General features: G+C 34.6%; 1 protein-coding gene across 7 annotated transcripts in view; it reads right to left on the bottom strand.

Moving 5' to 3' along the window:
• GPHN (gephyrin) overlaps positions 1-19,954 on the bottom strand; it is a 295,654-nt gene that overhangs the window by 48,238 nt on the left and 227,462 nt on the right. For 5 of the 7 annotated variants that reach the window (XM_035326893.1, XM_035326894.1, XM_035326897.1 and 2 more), the window contains 2 exons: positions 5,624-5,686; positions 3,190-3,232 (listed from right to left, as the gene is read on the bottom strand). In XM_035326893.1, coding sequence (XP_035182784.1) covers positions 3,190-3,232; positions 5,624-5,686 — 106 coding nt within the window. The remainder of the gene's footprint in view (positions 1-3,189; positions 3,233-5,623; positions 5,687-19,954) is intronic. The other 2 variants (XM_035326899.1, XM_035326900.1) reach the window with 1 other exon arrangement.

The following is a 19,954-nucleotide window of genomic DNA, read 5'->3' as shown; positions in this document are numbered from 1 at the left end:
TTCTTTCTCTCCATTTCCCATTCAAAATCTAAAATAATATACTTGAAGATAACATTAATATGCCACAGCTTTGACTCTATAGTGATATGAAGAAGATTCTGCATATCCCCTCTTAAACACAGATCACACCTCTTCTCTAGCTATGGCTAAACCTGGGTGAAATAAGCAACTGTATCAGATATAAATGGTGAAAATTAACAGAGAAGAGACATCAGTGTTGTCAGCACATAAAGGCTGGTACTTTGAAGCAGCTGTTGTTCCATCATCTGGAAAGAAGGATTTACAATGTAATACCTTTACAACACTGGCAACCTAGAAATCTACAAGGACTCTACTGACTTGGCACAGATTATTGCTACTAGTTGTTTATGTATTATTATGCTCCACAAATGCATCTCAATATGCTACATGCTGAGCACTGACAAAACATAAAAATGGACCATGTTCCAGTGAGTCTGCAGCGTAAGATTAAGAGGGGAGTAAAAGGAGGACATGTTTCTCTTGCTGAGAAAGAGTAAACAAGAGGACAACAAGCTTTGAGGGATTTTGAAAATGAAGATAAACAATGGAAGAGACAGAACTATTGCAGTAATGCATATACAAGAGTAAAAGATAGAAGCCAAAGATTAAGAAAATTACATATGTAGAAATACCATGAATGGATTTGCCTGGAACAAGAAGGTATTTGTGAGAGCCACAGGGGATGATCTAAGAATACAACAGGTAAATGCATTGAGAGGAAAAGCCTTATCTCAAGATATGCAGGAAGAATCCACAAGAAATATGCATAGTCTCTCTGCAATGAAATAGAGCAAAGTATACAATGAAGATAAAGCCCAGGTAACATCTATCAACGTGGAGTGTTAAGGGGGACTGTGGCTGGTCCATAGCGATCAATAAAACTTACTGAGGGATCTCTAGGATTCAATGTCAGAGATGAGACATGCAAAACAAGACAACACTATAGAGTAGAGGGATTTCAGCATACAGACTAGGTGATTTTGTGTTTGACAGGTCAAAGGGTCTAAAGGGATAAAAGAAGGGGAATAAGGACATGGCTTTGTAGGTCTGCAGAAGAAATCCAGAGATTTCCAGAAAAAAAAGATAAGAAGTAAGAAGTTCATGTAAAAAAATCTCTAAAATATCACCAGCAGTTGGCCACCTTCCCAATCCAGACAATGTAAGCAACGAAAAGACATTAAAGCATCATGAGATATCATGCCTGGCTACATGCGAAAGACATTCCCAGAAGTTTCCTGACAGTAATGAGGCCTGTCTGCTACTCTAAGAGACATTCAATGCACCCTAATTTATGGATAATGATTGATTTCACTTGTCTTTTTCCAGTTCAAACTCAGCATGTTCCTATTATCTGAAAGTTGTCTGTCTGCCATTCTTCAGGCCTGCTGAATTCCTTAATTGACAAATTTTATCTCATGTCCTTCTGTGAGCCTTTTGATCATCCTTAATATCTCTCCAGTTTCTTCCCTACTCACTTGCTTTCAACTCATTTCCATCTAGCACTATCCTATTTAGTGCTATAGGCAATTCATAATTATATTTCTAAAACAAAATAAATTACAGTAAGATAGCATTAACAAATTATACAAAGCATCATTTTTAATGAGACAATTTTGCTTTGCGGTAGCTTCTTCAGTATTCCATTTGCCTTCACATTCAAAAAAACCCCACCCAGATGATTACTTTAAATGTAGTCTTTTATAAAACAAGCATGCTACCTAATTTTTTCTTTAAGAAGATAAGGTTGCTGAATCAGTAATATCTGTCTATACATAACTTCCTTCAGCACTGACACATGCTTGTTCAAATACGCTGTGGTAGACTTCATTAATTCATTTTTTTGCCATTGACACGGTAACCATCTTTAAGAGAAAGAAGTGGAGATAAATAAAACTGCCGACTTAATTCCAGTTCCAAGAAAGTTTCTGGAAGAAATTATTGAAACAACTTCTTTATAAGTTTTTAAAAGATAACATGAAGATAAGAGCAGGCACTATGAATTTCTGAAGCACAAATAATTTCTAATTGATTTAATTCCTTTCTTTAACATAGTAGTTGTCATACTGATGAAGAAAGACACAGTTGATGAGATATACTTTAACTATATTTAGACTTTTCACACTCTTAAAGATGATTTTCTTGTAAACAAACTAGGCTGAAGTGATTCTAATTAAACTATTGTAAGATGCAAGTGTAACTAATGGAAAAATTGCATTCCTGGATTCAACAGCAATCTTACATTTTCCATTCTTAGGACTGTATTTTATTAGAAACCTCATAAAAACAAGAAAAATGCAAAGAAAGCATTTTTGAGGCAGAGAGAAAACCTGTGTACGATTTTCCAGACCTTCCTCTGCATATGCACTATTGAAAGAAACCCTGCTTAGTGGCCATGTAATTCCTGCAGGTCAAGCAAATTTCATATAGAATGTGCTAAAACCTTTTTTCTGTCTGTATAAAATAAGATATTATTTTCTTAAAATGAAAAGTTGGAAAAATGAAGGAAGATGTTAGGGAAAAACGTGTACAACAGTGAAAGCTCAGAAATTGTGTGACAGCAAACACCCTTTATACTACAGCCATTTGGTGCTGGCTGCTGCACCACTGTCTCAGAAGCTTTATGTTTAGCAGTAAGCAGGAAAACAAACTGCATAATGAAAATAGAAAAATATATTTATATACAACTTTACAAGTATAATGCCGGAACTCTTGCTTCTTCTACAGTCCTTCATATCCTGGGTACTTGGGAATCTTCTGCCTTTTTCTGCCATCATGAGGCACACTGGTTAGTAATTCTTGACTGAGAACTGTGCTAGTAGTTTCAGTATCATCAATGCTCTGATAATAGGCAAAGCAAAACAGAAACCAAACTCCTTTCCTATTGTTCTGCAGTAGTGCCTACGGGATTAAAAACTTATGTTTCTCAAGTTAAGAGTGCAGAATCTATTACTAAAACAACATGGAAAAAAAAAAAAGGCAACAGTCAGTTAATATGTGAACACTATAAGCTATTCATGCTTTTACTTTTTCTTTGGACTGAAATTCATTGTCTTAAGTTATTACATTTCTTCTGCAAACTCACATACATCCCAGCTGTATCTGGCTATAATTTGCTGTCATGTAGGCAGTGTTAGTTTCACAATAGAGCTATTAAGTTTCAGAACTCACTTGCTCTGAGGATGTTCTCCTTGCTGCTGCACCTAGACTGGACCTGCAGAGAGAGCACAGAGTCTATGAGCTACAGAAGTTAACAAGAATGCAAAATACAGAGATATAATGGGCAAGCTCCTGGGATCTAAGACAGAGGCTCTACATCTTTTCAGCAACATTCTTCCTTACTCTACATGTGATAAATATGTTTAAGCAGAAGGGTACTTAGCTGACGGACAGAATCTGATAAAAGCAATTTAACACCCCTCCCCCCCAGTAAAAAAAACAAGATGACCTAAGGACAGATTAATAGAGTAAACTCAAAGAACACAGTGGTTAAAATTATGTGTTAAGCTCCAGCTTGAGCTTAATTTAACAAACATTTTCTTATACAATTGTAATTACAGTAACTTTGAATCTAGTTTTATCCTCTGTTTTATGATTAGACAAAATACTAACATAACTGTGTTATGATGTGTCTTAAAATTCCATTACTGATATTTTTGGGTGTGATATAGCAAGATTTTAAAAATGGTTAACCTAGACTGATCTGATTTTGAAGATGTTTAATAAGCTTTCAAATCACATAGGCAACTCACAACTGCATAAACAGCTTCTGTCTGGAGCCAGATAAATTTAATTGTTTCTGTTTGGTTAAAAGAAATGTTACATTCAGAATGAATTTCACAGTGCAATTCTACTTTACAAAGTAACTGTGTGAGCATGACTACTGGTTTATCAACAAATCCTCTTCCTAGATGCTTAGCTGCCACTGTGCTATTCCATATATATTGGTGTGACTCCAGTGAAATGGGAGGATTCACATTGGTCTAATGTTCTAGTAATGCAGGATATTTCAAGTTCCATCCAGTTACCATGCAGATTGGAAAAACAATTGGTTTTGAGGAGTATCAGCCCTGTAAACACAACACAGTTTGAACTTTATCTCTACAGAAGCATTGGCTCTTGTTCATTCTTCTCAGGTTTGGAAAGGCATCATGTTATGTAGTAAGACTGAAGTTGCAAGTTTTTAGACCAACTAATCTGAACAGCAGTCTGTCTCATGACAGGTCAGCTGTCTAAACTGGTAACGCTGAATACAAAGCACTTCATGTGGACAACCCCCCAGCTGTATGCAAGCTAAAATAAACTTCACAGGAAGACAAACATCTAAGAGAGTATGAACTGAATCCTTCTCTTTTGTACTTTAGTGACAGATGCATTGATAAATTTCAGTGAGGAATAATAATGTAAAACCATGTACAAAAAGTCAAAGAAGTGGAATAGCACAGATGACACTGAGGGTGTAATTTCCCTTGCAGAACATTTGTCTTTGCTGAAAAAAAACAAAGGAAATAATCCAGATTATTTTTCAGAACAATTTGATTTGGAATTACAGAAAGCTTGTTTAGAAAGTGAATATGTATGGTCTGACATTTAATGAAGAATGATACACACTGAACCCCAAAAAGGCTGTCTTCATAAAGGAACAACCATTTAAGACTGAAGACAGCTGTGCCCACTTCTGAACCTCTTTCTTCTGTTCCACAGCAGCTTGCCCCAAATGTATATTCACATAAAAATTGGATTCTACAGCGCAACACAGTCTACTTATTGTAATGGAATAACTTATGGAAAGTAATGTTGCAACTTAGAGTGGATTATGGTGTCCTTTCCTGAAAAAATCTGTTGTTTAAAATAAATAAATAAATAAATAAAAAACAACCAAAACCAAAACCTCCCTCCTTCCCACCAAAAATACTACACAAGAAAACTGCAAACAAAATATTAATGATGCCCAAATTTGGCCCAGAGTTGTTTTACCAGATTTCAAAGGCATGACATGGACTCTCTTTAGAAAAATTAAATACTTATCTGTAATTTACCAGAGGACAATTCTGGACCAAAAGGATGGTTTAATGATAGGATAGAAAGCACAAAAGAGAGAGGCACAGACTGAGAGAATTAGAGAAGCAGGATGGGACGTGGCAAGCCAACAGACAGTGTATGCAAAAGGAGACATGGGCCTATGTGTGTAAGACTACTGTTTAAAATGGAAGAGGCTCTCTTATTTCTCACTGCAAACCATATGAAAAGAGAAAACGAGGAATGTGCCTGCTGCAAAATAACCAAGCAATTCAGCAAACTGTGGAATGAAACTCAGTGAGATAACATAGTCCTAAAGAAAAAAAGGCATAAAACAAAAATACAAAACACAAACATTTGAAACAATCTATCAAAATAAACTAAGTAAAATATGTGATCCAAAGGACACAGATAAAAGCTATTAGAGAAGGAGGAAAAATGTTAGCAGACAAAGACAGTGCTAAAGAAGTAAAATGGAAGTCAAGAGAGAGTCTTCAACAAAGTGGAGGAACAGAAGGAGCCCAAACCCATAGCGCAAAGCAATGTTTGCGAATGGAAAACAGCTCCTTTGAGCAGTAATAGTTACTCTCGAGTTGTAGCCTCTATTCCTCCTCAGTTCATCTTTAAGCCCTTCCAACCTATAGTGGAGCTAGTGTATGGACAAAAACAAGAGATTTATAATGAACAGAGCAGCTGAGATTTGCAGATCAAATCTTCTAATATAAAATACGTGCTGACAAAGTTTTGCTCTTACAGTGTCCAAATGACAATGGTAACAAAAGACAGCTGGCTTCACACACAGCCTCCTACAGGTCATATTTTAATTCTGTGCACACAGAGGACTTCAGTGACAAATTTTAATTTACTTTTTGATATCTTACAACCAGCCTAAAGTTTACATTTTATCACTCACCTGATGGGCAACATATGCAGTATGAGAAATAATTTGCTTCCCACAGATTTTAAAAGCAGCTGTGGAAGAGGAATCCATGATAATAAAATAAAAGGCTTGACCAGCTAGACTTGATTGTTTTCCAACCTATGCTCACAGCTGCAGAATACAAACCATATTTTAACATAACTGACATCATAATTCATTATTATGTAATACCTATTGCTTACTATGAATTGCACATTGATATCCTAAATGCTATTTTTAAACATAATTGCTGTAAAATATGATTTTGATTAAAACCCACCAGTTTTCTAACACATACAGTTTTAGCTGCAATGGAGCTTTGTATCAATGGGGTTATGTGCTTTAAAGTGCCTTTTATCATACTCATTATTTGTATGTTTTACTACTTTGTTATTTGTGACATTTACAAAAAAATATATATTCTTTTCACATCTACTGCAAGGTAAAGAATCCATATCACATTGCACACAGTACCATGACTGATGGGGGCAAGTGATCAGTAATACTATTATTTAGTATAATTCTTTTCATTCACAGGCAGTTACAGAAATAATACGCTGTGGCTGTCTCTCCTTACACAGGGAAAGTATAGTTTTATTGTTTCTCCATTCTCCAAACCCCTGGCTCTCACAATGTATCATGGCAGAAGATACAGTGGGGCTATCATCCAGTAGCATTCCCCTGCGTAGTTCAGGCAGAATGTAACGAAACCCAACATATTCAATTCACATTACTCTGTTGTTGTTGTTTGTTTTTTTTTAAAAGCAAATTGGATTTTATGTTAAGATATAATTTCATCATGCTAGAATGCAAAGTAAGCCTTCTCCCACAGGCTGAAGCGTTAAATAGAACGTGAAATAAAGTACTCCAAAATAAATTAAGGGAATGTTAAAATAAAGAAACCTACTGACAATTTCTATCTATCAAACATGATTGGTCTGGAAAATGAAATCAATGACTACACTAAATTGGATTTATTTAAGTCTAAATTGTGTGCTTTGCTGCAAATAAAAATCAGTCCACAAAAAAAAAAAAATAGAAAAAGACACAAAGAAAAGTTCATGCTACAAGTGAAAAATTAATGTGAAAAAAAGAAAAAAGAAAATTGAAAAAACCCTTTAACACTTTACCATGATTATTAGGAACGGTTAGAGAAATTACTTACCTTTTTAAAGTCATAACAAGATTAGCACAGAGTATTAAGTCAGCTCTTCATTATGGGAGGTACATACAATTAGAAGCCGTTGGTTATAATAAATTGCAAACAATGATGAAGAGTTTCCAGCCCAATATGAAAAGCTAACTCTTATGGGAGTACACTTCAACTCAGTTTTACAACATGAAGAACAATTCAGAACAATGACATTAAAACATGATCTATCACCAACAAAAAGAGCCCATTTTTTGATATACAGAAACTGTAGGAGGCTAACCCATAATCTTCATTGTTTATGGGAAAGCATATTGCTCCACTTTTAGGAAAGCATGCAGAACGTGGAACCACCAGCAGAAACCCAAACATATATACACACAGAGGACAAAGGTACAGGAAAGGGAATGAGTTCGCCAAGCTGTAATGAAGGAAGCAGGATATGCAAAGCACAGCAGCAGCTAACAATTTGAGAACTCTATTCCTCTTAACTGTCTCATAAATGCCAGACCTGTTTATGAGGTACTCCTCACACTACAAGTTACTTACAGTCTCTGAGAAAGTGTTTAACTCATGTAATCTCTACATGAAACTTCAGCAGTATAATGAAGACAATTTATTCTGCAGAATGTGGAAAAGCATGATGTTGCTGCTTTAACCGTGTGCATGTAATTTACTTAAGAGGTCGAATCTAGCCCTACAGTACAGACTGTGACTATTTCACATAAATGCTTCTTATAATTTTATAATGCATAACACTCCAGTGGCAAGAAACACCTCAGTGACACTCAAGCTTTAGTACATATTGCAATGGCTACAATCTCTTTTCAGATTGTACTGGGGTTGTTTAGTCTGGAGAAGAGGAGGCTCAGGGGAGATCTTACTGCTCTCTGCAACTACCTGACAGGAAGGCGTGGGGAGCTGGGGGTCAGCCTCTTCTTGCAGATAACCAGCAATAGGACTAGAGGGAATGACCTCCAGTTGCACCAGGGGAGGTTCAAGTTGGAAATGAGGAGACATTTCTTCTCAGGAAGAGCAGTCAGGCATTGGAACAGGTTGCCCAGGGAAGTGGTGGTGATGCTGTCCCTGGGGGTGTTTAAAGAAAGGTTGGATGTGGTGCTTAGGGACATGGTTTAGTGGGTGACATTGGTGGTAGGGGGATGGTTGGACCAGATGATCTTGGAGGTGTTTTCCAGCCTTGATGGTTCTATAATTCTTCCCTCAAATACTCTTTTTCCTTTAAGAGTGTAATACACATTAATCAGTATCTGCAGCTAAATACATAAAATAAAAATAAAGCAAGAATAATAATGTCTCAAACTGGTATAATAACACTGTAAAAAGTATTAATTTTGTAAAAAGTATTTTTACTTTAACTTTGTAAAAGTATTAGCCTGTGCAATATATGTAAGATTAAACTAGGGAAAAACTAAAAAATGTAATGAGATGCATTGGCTTCATTAACAAAGTTATTTTAAAACTAATCTGAACAACAGAGAGAATTTGCTCATCATTGAACTAATATGGAATATAAAAATGAGGTTGTTAAAAAAAAAAATCACAGCTGAAGTACACCTGGAATTGCATACTTCCAAAAACTTCCAATAATGAGCATTAAATAATGCTATTACAAGCTGCAATCTTCCTATGTCTGCAATTGCATCCTTATTCAAACAGCACTCTTGAGCTGAAAATGCAAGGTCTTCAGAGATGCTTTATTGCCATCTGAACTGGACAACAGTGAGTTCAAAACTAGAGAAATGGCTTTTTATTGATACTGAAAACTTTTCACAAAAGGAAAGGAAAGTGAACTGTAGGAATTTAGTAGTAACAAACATTACTCAATACATTTTTAAAAAGGAGAAGCACTGTTGGTGCGATTAATCTCAACAAAATTTAGAAATGAATAATGTAGTAGTCTACACATGGAATTACTCATTCAGATTCAGTGGGAAGAAACAAGCAAAAATCATCTGAAAGCGAAATTATTTTAGGAGCAGATTTTAAAGACTTATTAAAGTATTACGCTTGGTTGGCTTAAACTAAAGAAAACTAATCTTCAAATCTTGAATATGTCTTTATATCTTCAACTATATATTACTAAATTCTCCTTTCTGAGGTTTTTTCCTAATCACCCACCTTATACATAAAATTGTATTTAGTTTTGATCATTGTTTCCCTGTAGACTATAAACACATACATGAAATCTTAGGGTCAGATTACTATTCATCCTAACTGCTCTCCAAACAGGACAGTGGAAGTGGACTGATGAACACACCACAGAAACAAGAGGGTTGAATTGGTTCCTTTTACAGGACATTATTCAATATTTGGGGAAAAAAAAAAGGCAAAGTACAGTCTTCTGGGATGCAAATATAATGCTGAATATTCGTTGTCTCTCAAATACGCTACTACAAACTGGCAGCATAGACTTCATTGATAGTTGAGAATAAGAAAGAGGCAAAGAGAAAGGAAGTGTGCTATTTCTTCACAGGAATTTTTATGAAAAATTTACATTTGTATAAAGAAAAAAAAAAGATTTTGTGTTCTTAAGAGTATGGGACAGCATACAAGTAAGTTATATGAGTAACCCTGGAAACAGCATGTTTCTGTGATATTTTAGGGGCTGTTCCAGGGTCATTCAAGATCATACTGATTTTGTTCAGAGAAGCAATATCAACTATTATACACAAGTCTGGAAAGGATGTGCATCTTGTATAAGCTAAAGCCCATATTAAATCAAGACATAAAAATTATTGTCAAATAGTTTCTGCACAAACTCCAACAGATATTTCTATTCAGCACTAACAGAATCCATGTGGGATTTGTAAAATACAAAAAAGTCTGTAGGAACAATGCACTTGGGAAAAAAAAAACACAATTCTACTACTTGTATCATTAACTGTGAGCAAGATCTTTAACTTGTTTGAATGAAAATCTTAAATAATGCCCAAATGCCCTGGAAATATCCTTTAGTTTGAGAGGCAGATTGTGTAAATATAGGCAGAGTGAATAAATTTCCTTTCCTAAGAGATATAAGAGAACGAGATTCCTTCTGCCCTTTTTTTTTTTTTTTGCCACAGACATGAGAATTATTTGCCTAACATATTATAGAATAGAATAGAATAGAATAGAATAGAATAGAATAGAATAGAATAGAATAGAATAGAATATTTCAGTTGGAAGGGACCTTCAAAGATCATCTAGTCCAACTGTCTGACTATTTCTGGGCTAACCAAAAGTTAAAGCAGGTTATTAAAAGAACAAATGTTTTCGCTGTAAAGAATGACATAAAATTAACCTATATGATAGAGAGCCTTTGCATTTGCTTCCAATTTCCCTCCATCTTTTATTCCCCATCATTTCTGAGTGTTCTTTGTAGGGAAACAGTTTAGAAACTTGAGTCAGCTGTATTTTTTGCACAGATAAAAATGATGCTAACTACTGTAGTTCTACTGGCACACAGACATAACTATTGCTAAAAGGAATCATAAACTAAGCAATTATCTGTTTAAAAGCAGTAATATGAGAGGAGGAGAAATGTAAACAATTTACCTTAATTGGTGTGTGTGTATACAAGCAGGTGTTCTATATTTTTAAACTCTGGCTGTCTTTATGTTGAATATGAAGTAATAGCAGCATATGAGAAAATAATTAAGTGCAGTATATTTAATGTGTAACACTGTACATAGATATGCTATCTGTATTTGTAAAAGAGCACTCATTGGTAAAATAAGTCAAATATTCTCCCTGAATTTCTTCCTTTGAAAAACCCTTTGTATGCTGTGGAATTATCACTCCACCATTCAGTCTGATTTTCACACAACCTCATACCCTGGCAATCTGACTGACGCATCAGCTTTAGATGTGTTAGATAACTGAGTTATATCCTGTCTCACCAGTATTCAGATTATTTCAACTCATTGCCCATTCCAGTTCAACTGACTTTAAGCTGCTGTCAATCACATAGACTAAAAATAGAGAAGTGATATATAAAACTCTTGTCCTCAAGTACACTATAAATTACTCCCTAACCTTTAGCATACACTAACAAGATTGACATTTTAAAATGTTTCATTTCTATTACAAGCATTTTGCTTTTAAATGAATTTTCAACTGTCTTCACATTTGTCTTCCTTGACCCAGCAACAGCCAACTTCAATGCACCATGAAAACAATCCAATTTCCAAATTACTGCAAAATAAGGAAGCTATTCTTCTTGAATAGTGCAAACCTCAAAATCACTTTCTGAAGATTTTGTGAATTTCAAAACAAGTTCTTCATGAAAACACATTCAAGTAACGTTTAAGTGAAACACTTGACAGTTATGAAATATCTGATCAATATTACTTGTGCAGCCCTCGTTTTTCTTTTGACATGTAGGCATTATGATTTCCTTGGAATTATTTTCAGTAGAACTTCTGCATGAGACAAGGCTATTTCATTTTAACATCTCTGTTCAAAAAGTGGTTTCATATTTCACTTACTAAACACTATCCAATCTCTGTTCTGAACAGAGAATTACGTAGATCTTCATGGATTTCTCTGTTATGCTTTTTTCTACAAGATAAAATGTCCCTGTACACATGAAGAAATTTATTTTTATAAAATCTTTGTGAAGCAGAGGGATATTTTTACCTTACAAATGAGAAACTGAGACATAGAGATGTCTAGACTAAATTTAACTTGACATGCCTACATCTGGATTTATTTCTGAATGCAAAGCCCCTGAGCTGCCAGTTATTTCAACTGCATTTGGAGTGCTCAGCCTATGTGAAAATCACTCAGTACATGTCTCAGGAAGGGCATAGAGAAAATGAGCACCCCTGAAAATAGTTCAAGAAAGTTTTCCCGCACAAAACATGAAGTTTGCATCAGTATGGAGACAGAAAATGCAACACGGTCTTGCTTGGTAACCATTCCGGGCTTTCTGCTACAGCACCGTTTTCTGTTCCAACAGCCAACTGTTGCACCTGACCTGAAAGAAGGAGAGGGGTGCTCCCTTTACTATCCTTAATAAACTCTGTACTTATGAAAAGTTTAAATTTCAGTAATTAGCTGTTTAGAATCACATGTGACAAAGAACCAAAATGATTTTGCCTTACAAAAAAGCATGTTTCCCATGGTTATGTAAAATGACATGATGCTTTCTGCATTAATGAATTCCTGTTAATGATTTTGCTTAAGCTTAACATTTTTATTTGAGATATGAGCGTCAAATTTGAACGGTCTCAGGTACAAGACCAAGAACCAGTGAATATCGGTTAGGAAAATTTTTGAATAATGAAAACAGTGTTCATTATATTCACTGATGTATATAGTACTTGGACTAAAATTCAGACTTGTACAGTTTCAGATATAAAAATGAACATAGCTCTTTTAAATTAACATTTAAATTAGGGAGCAAGAATTGTAAGGAAAACAAAGCTTTAGTCTGTGAATCTATCTTCTGGGCAGTAAATTACCAGTACAGAGAACTCAGTGAAGAGCTACGCTTCTGCCTGTCTGTTGAAGCAGAAACACTCACTATATTCCTCTGAGGAGAATCCTCAAAGTGAAATCAGAATCCTCATGGATGAATAACTTGATGATTTCAGAGAGTTCATAAGCAATGGAAAAGGAGATACTGGAATAGAGCAAATGCTGCACTGAAACTACACTATCAAACACAAGTTAGCAGTTCTTTTTGAAAGCAAGCAGAAATACAGAATTGCTGGGAACAAGATTTGCACTTAGGATTTTGCTTTGAGCCTCGAAGGCTCAAAAGGATAAGATTTCTTTAGTGCTCTCAAATTCGACATTCCACATTGCAAAATCCAGCACAATGGCAATCAGCAGCCTCTTCCCAGCAGTTATATGCCCAGCACATCAGGGTGAGAACAGAACATTAATGTGGCTGGGCTTCTTCAGCAGCACAGAACCTTGGAAATTGGTAGAAGAGAAATTGAAATGGAAAATGTTGTGATTATGGACACTCCTCTCTTCCAGCTCTTAAATGAAAAGTGATATGGTAATTAGGCTTAGCAAAAACTTGTTTCCAGGTTACAAAATCGCACTTGAAAAACTGGAAAACATGAAGATGTTTTCCACATAAGGAGCACTGACGAGAATCCACTGACATCTGAGCTATATGCAACTGACACTGACACAGTTGTGCATATCTAAACTGATTTCCATGCCTCAAAAACAGATACTGTCCACTAGAGACTCAGACAAATTAGATCACATTTACAGCATTTACATCAATGGATACTCCAAAAGCCGTAACAGTAATGTAACAGAAGCTCGGATCTACTTTGATATGATCATCTAGGCTAATTTTCCAGAGACTTCTTTGGGAGCTGACTCCAAGGAGTTAGACTGCTGTTGGGAGCTGAACCTAGAGAGCAGCTGCACTGAGAGTTATTACTGCTGGAACAGAGTACAAGCAAATGTATGGATTCTCAAACAACTGTTTAAGTCCAAATAAACAGTGAACATTGTATGCTGCCAAACAGCTTGCTTCTGGATTAAAAAAATAAAATAAAAAAATAATAATAAAAAAAAGACTGTCTAGAAAGGAAATCTATCTCACAGGCATACCTAATCAAGACATTCGATACCATACAGCATAAGTAAATTGAAAAAAAATTGATTAAATGGATGTAATTATAAATAGATAGTGACAAGACTGCCTCTGGAAGGTGCAACTGCAGATTACATATGTGGTTCTAAACTATAACCAATCAAAAGAAAATGATATTAATAGCTCTGTGACTTGACCTAATTTGTTTCATCAAGGATTGCACATCTCTACCAGAAGGAAGGATGGAATGTCTTCTGATTTTGCGGAAGAAGAAAGGGATAAATTCACATATGGGAATTTAAAATTGAAATGTAAAGACTTATCTTTTCTTGAAACAAAAAGCAAAGAACTTTAAAGTTTCAAATGAAGAAGGATGGAAATGATTTCTAAACTACTTGATTTTTATAATATAGAAATGAATTTAACATTACCTGGAATGTATCTGTGATTTTATTATTCCATTTCTTAATGCCTATACTTCCTAATCGATACAGTGATTTTTTTTGTATTCTCTCCTTGACAAATGCACAGTGGGCAAGCATTTTACCAAAAACAAGCAAAAAGCATTACAAATTTGATAGGTTGAGGAAGTAAGTTTTAAACCAAAAACTTTGATAGGAAATGAGATGACTTTCAAAACCACAGATTTTACCACTCTCCTGAATGTTAAAACAGTTCTTTGTAAAAGAACCTAGTGCTTGGAGTGAATGTAAAAGTACAAAACAAAAAAAATGTGCAAAACTTCTATATGAGAGGATAATGTTATTTGGCAGAAGTCCTAAGGTAAGTACCATGCACAGAGAAGCTGCAGGATTAAGTATAATTTTGCTTTTATTTTGAATGTATGAAATACTGATGGATCTAATTTGGGATGTAGCACAGTGGATAAACAAACATAAAGTGCATTCAAAGTGCAAGTACAAACGTAGGAAGATATTTTAAAATGAAATTTTAAAAATGAATTGTATTGTACATATCTGTACAATGACATTCATCAAAGTTACTCACTTACACCTTGATCAGATTATTGCTATAGTGCACTCTCCTTCCTAATGTAAATTGAAGATTTCCCATTCCTTCATTTATGATCTGTCATGCCTTTCTTTATATGTCATCTAGTTCTTATGACAAGAATAATTCTCTATTCTGGTGTGGCAGAGAGAATGGTACATAAGATATTTGTGCAGCTGCTGATCCCAATAACAAGAATGAAGATAGAAGTAGTAATGCTGTTTTCTATAAAAACGATATTAGATCACTGTTTTTTTTCATAAAGTTTTGCATTTTAGTTTCCTGAGGAAACCATATTTCTCTAGAAGTTAGAATTCTATTCCATTTGTTTTTCTTAAGCCCAAAGTACTACTATCAGCAAAACAAATAATAAAAAAGTAATAAAATAAATAAGTAATAAATAATAATAAAGTAATGCTTTAAATATCAATTACCAAATAGAAAACGTTGACCTCATGTTCATGTCTGAAAGAGAAAAACCTACAAATTCTATTTAAAAACTCACCCTTCCATTAGCAACAGTAAAAATATAGCACATAAAAGCATGACTACATCATAACAGTATAATTGTACAAAACCCAAAGGATTAGTATATCTTTATTGGCTCTGTTGTGTTCATTTTTGAGCTGTAGATATCACAGAAACATAAAGACATTTTTTTTTCTCAAGATATTTTTCCTCTTTTCAAGCTGAGGATCTTGTTAAAGACACACCTGACACATTAAGTAACGTTATATCCATAAACAAAATGAAAACCTCAGCATGAATGAAAATGATTTTTTCACCAATAAAGACATAGCTAAATTGGAAAAACATTATTTCAAAGTTCAAAATGCAGCTCCACAGGAGAACTCCGTAGAGTTCACAAAGCAATGAGTTAGGCAAATGAAACTTAATGAAGCAGTTTTTCTTCAATGCATTAGTGAATTTGTCAGATGTTTAGAACCAAATTCTCTATCTGATGGATTTCTGCTTGAAAACAGCAAAGAGAGTGGAGAGGAACTGGTTATACTTATTTCATTTTGTCTCGCTTATCCAAAGTATAGCATCACAGAAATGGAAATTAATTGAACTAAAAAATATAAACTTTGTGCCACTCTTGTCAAGCTGATGCATTATACATTTAAAATAGTATGTTATACAAGGGCCTAAATACTGAATATAAAACCAGCCCAATAATCTGACCAATAACAAACCCATATAATTTCCTCATTATACCTGAAAGTCTAAAGACTACATATGGTATTTCATCTACCTACATTTCTTAGGATTATTTCATACTTTTCTTGCTGTTGTACTAATGATCTTCAAGAACAGTTCTAGAAACAGAACTTGAGCAATATACAATTCATGGTTCGGATGTTGTGTGTGGATGTTCTCTTAGAATTTTCCTTTCCATTACAGTAAATCCATAATTATAAAAACAATACTGACATTAAAGCATTTGCTGGTACTTAAGAATCAACTGAACAATTTTCAGTTATTTGACAATTGCACAGTCAATTACTGTGGTCAAATTTATTCTTCTAAATTTTTTATTTGATAAAGTGGTGCTGGAAATTTATAATATCTGAATAAACTAACTCAAAAATTGTATCAGCTCACTGGTTAGTAATCTAGGGAGAAGTATTTTTGACAAAAGAGTAAGAAACCCAATTTAACAAAAGGACTATATAGTATAAGGGGCTGCCACGGTCTTAAGCCAGCACAAGGAAGCTGGCATACCTTATTAGTTTAAGAGAGACAGAAAAGCTTTTTGTTAAGTCCTGGACGCAGAATTTGCAGATAGGCAGCAAATCTGAAATGCTGGGCTTACCACATAAAGGTTGCTCTTAAGTCTGACTGTCAAAAACAGTCCTCTCTGCCCTTAAGATATAAAGTCCGCCCATAATCAAACCAATTGTGCAGAGCAGTGCAGATTTACTGCAGGTATTGACAGTGGTACTTAAAAGCCTCTACCTAAAATTCAATTCTAGATTCTATGCTGCTGGTAAATGCCTGAAAGTCAGAATTGCAGGTCTCAGTCTTGCCACACTGACTTCTTTTCAAAGTAGCCTAATTACAAGGAGAAACAGTCTCTTACCTGACTTCAACTCTAAAGAACAAGATTTGTTTATTTACAATGTTGTGTAATATATACTTTATATAAAATATATAGAACACTTTAACCTAAAACTCTTGAGACTCTTCCTGCAGTCTCTGGAGTTCTTAAGCTGCAAATTCAACAGATACTACCCGTTGCAGGAAACAATATCTCCTCCTCTCTGAATATTGCTGGTACTTAATGTCCTGTACTGGTCCCTCTGTTCTTGTATTATCAGGTAAGGATACAGAAGTCTCTGTTGTGTAACTAACAATGTTAAGTATGCAGTCAAATCGCATTAATCAGTATGCAGCGAATACATATTCCAAAACTGTTTTTCTGGAAATAATTTACTTTGTGGGAGAGAAAAATAACGTAACTTTGCAGGTTTTTCGTAATACAAGGCATCATGTTCTAACCACTCAGTGAGCCTAAAAGAAATCATGACGTGCTACAGACCTGAATGTCTTCTTTGCAAACACTTCTTTTCTCTTTTTTAAGCAAGGGATAGCTCTGCAGTAAACATTTTGCTGCCACTATACTTTCAATCAGCAGATGAATAGGTTTCCTTCATTACGCTTTTAGCCAAACACATAGCACATGCAGAAGCCAGAGGAGAGGAAGGGAAAGAAAGAGAGATTGATGCTGGTAATAAAAATTCTGATACAAATGAAGATAAAAAATGGGGCCATTGCATAATATTACCTATAAGTAATTACACAAATTAGGATACTATGGACCTTCTTTCATTGGTCAGTCAGTTTTACATTTTGAACAGCATTTTTAAGATAAAAGCTGAACTCAAAGTACTTCAAAAATGTAAGATGTAAAGATGATCTGATCTAACCAATTTCTTAAGTGAACTACTTACTGGTATTTAAATTAAATTTACTATGTTTTGTAACTATGGATAAAGAGTAAATTATTATGTAGATGTATTACAGACATATTAAACTGTACAAGTGCTAAGCTGGCATCATTCCTAATTAATATTTCCACTCTTAGAAAGATCATTTATGTACTCCTGCTAACACTTAAAACTATTACAAGCATAAAGCTAACATGTTTTTATGAAAGCGGGGAAAAACTTTATTGCATATAATAAAATTGAAATAGAATATGAATTTATATGATATTACTACACCATTTTTTAGCATTAAAGCTCTTACTTCTCTTGCCATGAGGGAGTCCTTTTTAAAGAAACTCACTTTGATTTAATTGACTTAAACCAGAGACAGCTTCTCATTCTAGGTAAGTGGAATTGTTAAGTTGCTGACTGAGGGTAGATAAGTGTATAATCCTACTACCCTATAATGCCTGAAGTTCAGCTAACTATGAAAAACTTTCTGTACCTAAAAGTAAGTAGAAGTTTTTTAAAAAATAATTCTGCCCATTTCTCTAATGTCATCATCAGTTGACCACATCCACAGTTTCACCAGCGTAACTGATGAAAATAAAAAAGAACCAGTGAAAAGATGCCTTTTCTAATTATTGGATTCTAAGATGGAAAACAATCTCTACAAAGAAGATTCTATTTAGAAAATTAGGGAACAAATTCTATCTCAAATTCTTTGCAATGCAGAATATACAGAACCCAACTTTGTCTTCTGCTGGAAGATTTTTTAATTCTTCAATTAAAGACCTTTAATTGATTTAATGTAACAGTATAAAAAATCCCTGATAGTATACTCATTTTCCTTTTTGTCTACCTTAGTTCTAGGACTGCCAATGCACCCAATTCCAGACCTTTTCTCAAAAATTAAAATTACAAGAAAGTTTCTTAAGATGAATCTACAATATCTATTTCCAGAAAACAGGTTTCAGAACTTGTTTAGATCAGCTATCTTTTATTTTGTATTTTGCTCTACCTCTCAGACGGCACACTTGCTAAACTGCAATTCCATTTCTCTTGTGTATGTGCTCCTGGCACTCTTTGAAGGTCCAAAGCTATTTGAAAATAACTTGGACATGAAAAAATTAAGGAGCTCTGAAACTGTTGCTTAAGAATCAGCTTAAGAAAAAGATTTCCTTGGAATAAGAACCACAGAAATACATGTAGACTGTAGAATTCTATCAAGAGTGTGGTCCTTTTTTTTTCCATTGACAAGACATGCAATACAAAACCAATCCTTTTCTTACCCTTGATCAAACCTAATAGCAGGCTTTTAGGACTCTATTTAACAGTATCTTAATTTAAGAGAATTTCTAACATATCAATTAGAAGTCAGGAGGTTGTTAACTTACTGCAGCCTATTACTTTTTGCAAAATAATGGCAGGTGACAGCAGTTAAGTAAGCTTTGTTGGACACACATCTTGACATTAAGCTCTATTTCTGAAGGAAGAATCTTTTATAAAGTTATGAACTACACTACATATCCCTTATGGGATAATATCCAGGTAATATCCTTGTACTATAGCCTGATAGCTTTGGAGGAGGTTAAATAGTTTTTGGAACCTGATCAAGAAGGAGATCTGTATATATTGATTGACAAGCCACTAAGACAAACGTTTGTATTTCTTTCAGTGATGCCTCCAGCTTGTGAAAAGGACAAATGGCTCAAGTTGCAGGCAAAGCAAGAGTGCAGTTTCTCTGAAAGTGGCACATTTCCTTCATAATTTCAAAGAGAATGTTGACCATTTTTGCAGGAGGGAACAATCACAGTGGGAGCCTTGGGAAACAATGTGACGTCAAGCTGGAATGGCATTTGATCCAGAGCTGCTTTTTAGATTTCATGTAGATCATTCAGAAGAAGGACTGGTCAAGTGGAGATGGCATTTGTCTTGCATCTGTAAGCACTAGATTTTATTTCTTGCTCCTTGCATTAGCTTAAAAAAAACGCTGTGTCTTGGTATGTGTGTGAGTATAGTATTACCTATTTATTCCATATTGGTGTTTTGATGATAATCGTGATGAAAACAGCAAGGCTTTCATATAATACAGTAATGAGGCCCAAACTGCAATATACATATCAGGTGCCTTTAAGAACATATACTTGATCATCTTTAAAAACAACTTGTCTGCTGGTAAAGCCAGACTGCCACTATCTGTCTATGACAGAAAATCTGATAAGCATTTTTCTTCTCAAAAACTTTTTATAAGATCTTTTGCCTGTTCATACACTGAAACTATTAAACTTTTTTATTAATAAGGATAAAGAAGTATTAGAAATTATTGTTTGAGAGAGTGA

The sequence above is a fragment of the Oxyura jamaicensis genome, chromosome 5, assembly GCF_011077185.1.
Source record: "Oxyura jamaicensis isolate SHBP4307 breed ruddy duck chromosome 5, BPBGC_Ojam_1.0, whole genome shotgun sequence".
Classification (NCBI taxonomy): Eukaryota; Metazoa; Chordata; class Aves; order Anseriformes; family Anatidae; genus Oxyura; species Oxyura jamaicensis.
Note: the sequence above shows the minus strand (reverse complement) of the source record. Positions and strands in the feature narration are given on the sequence as shown.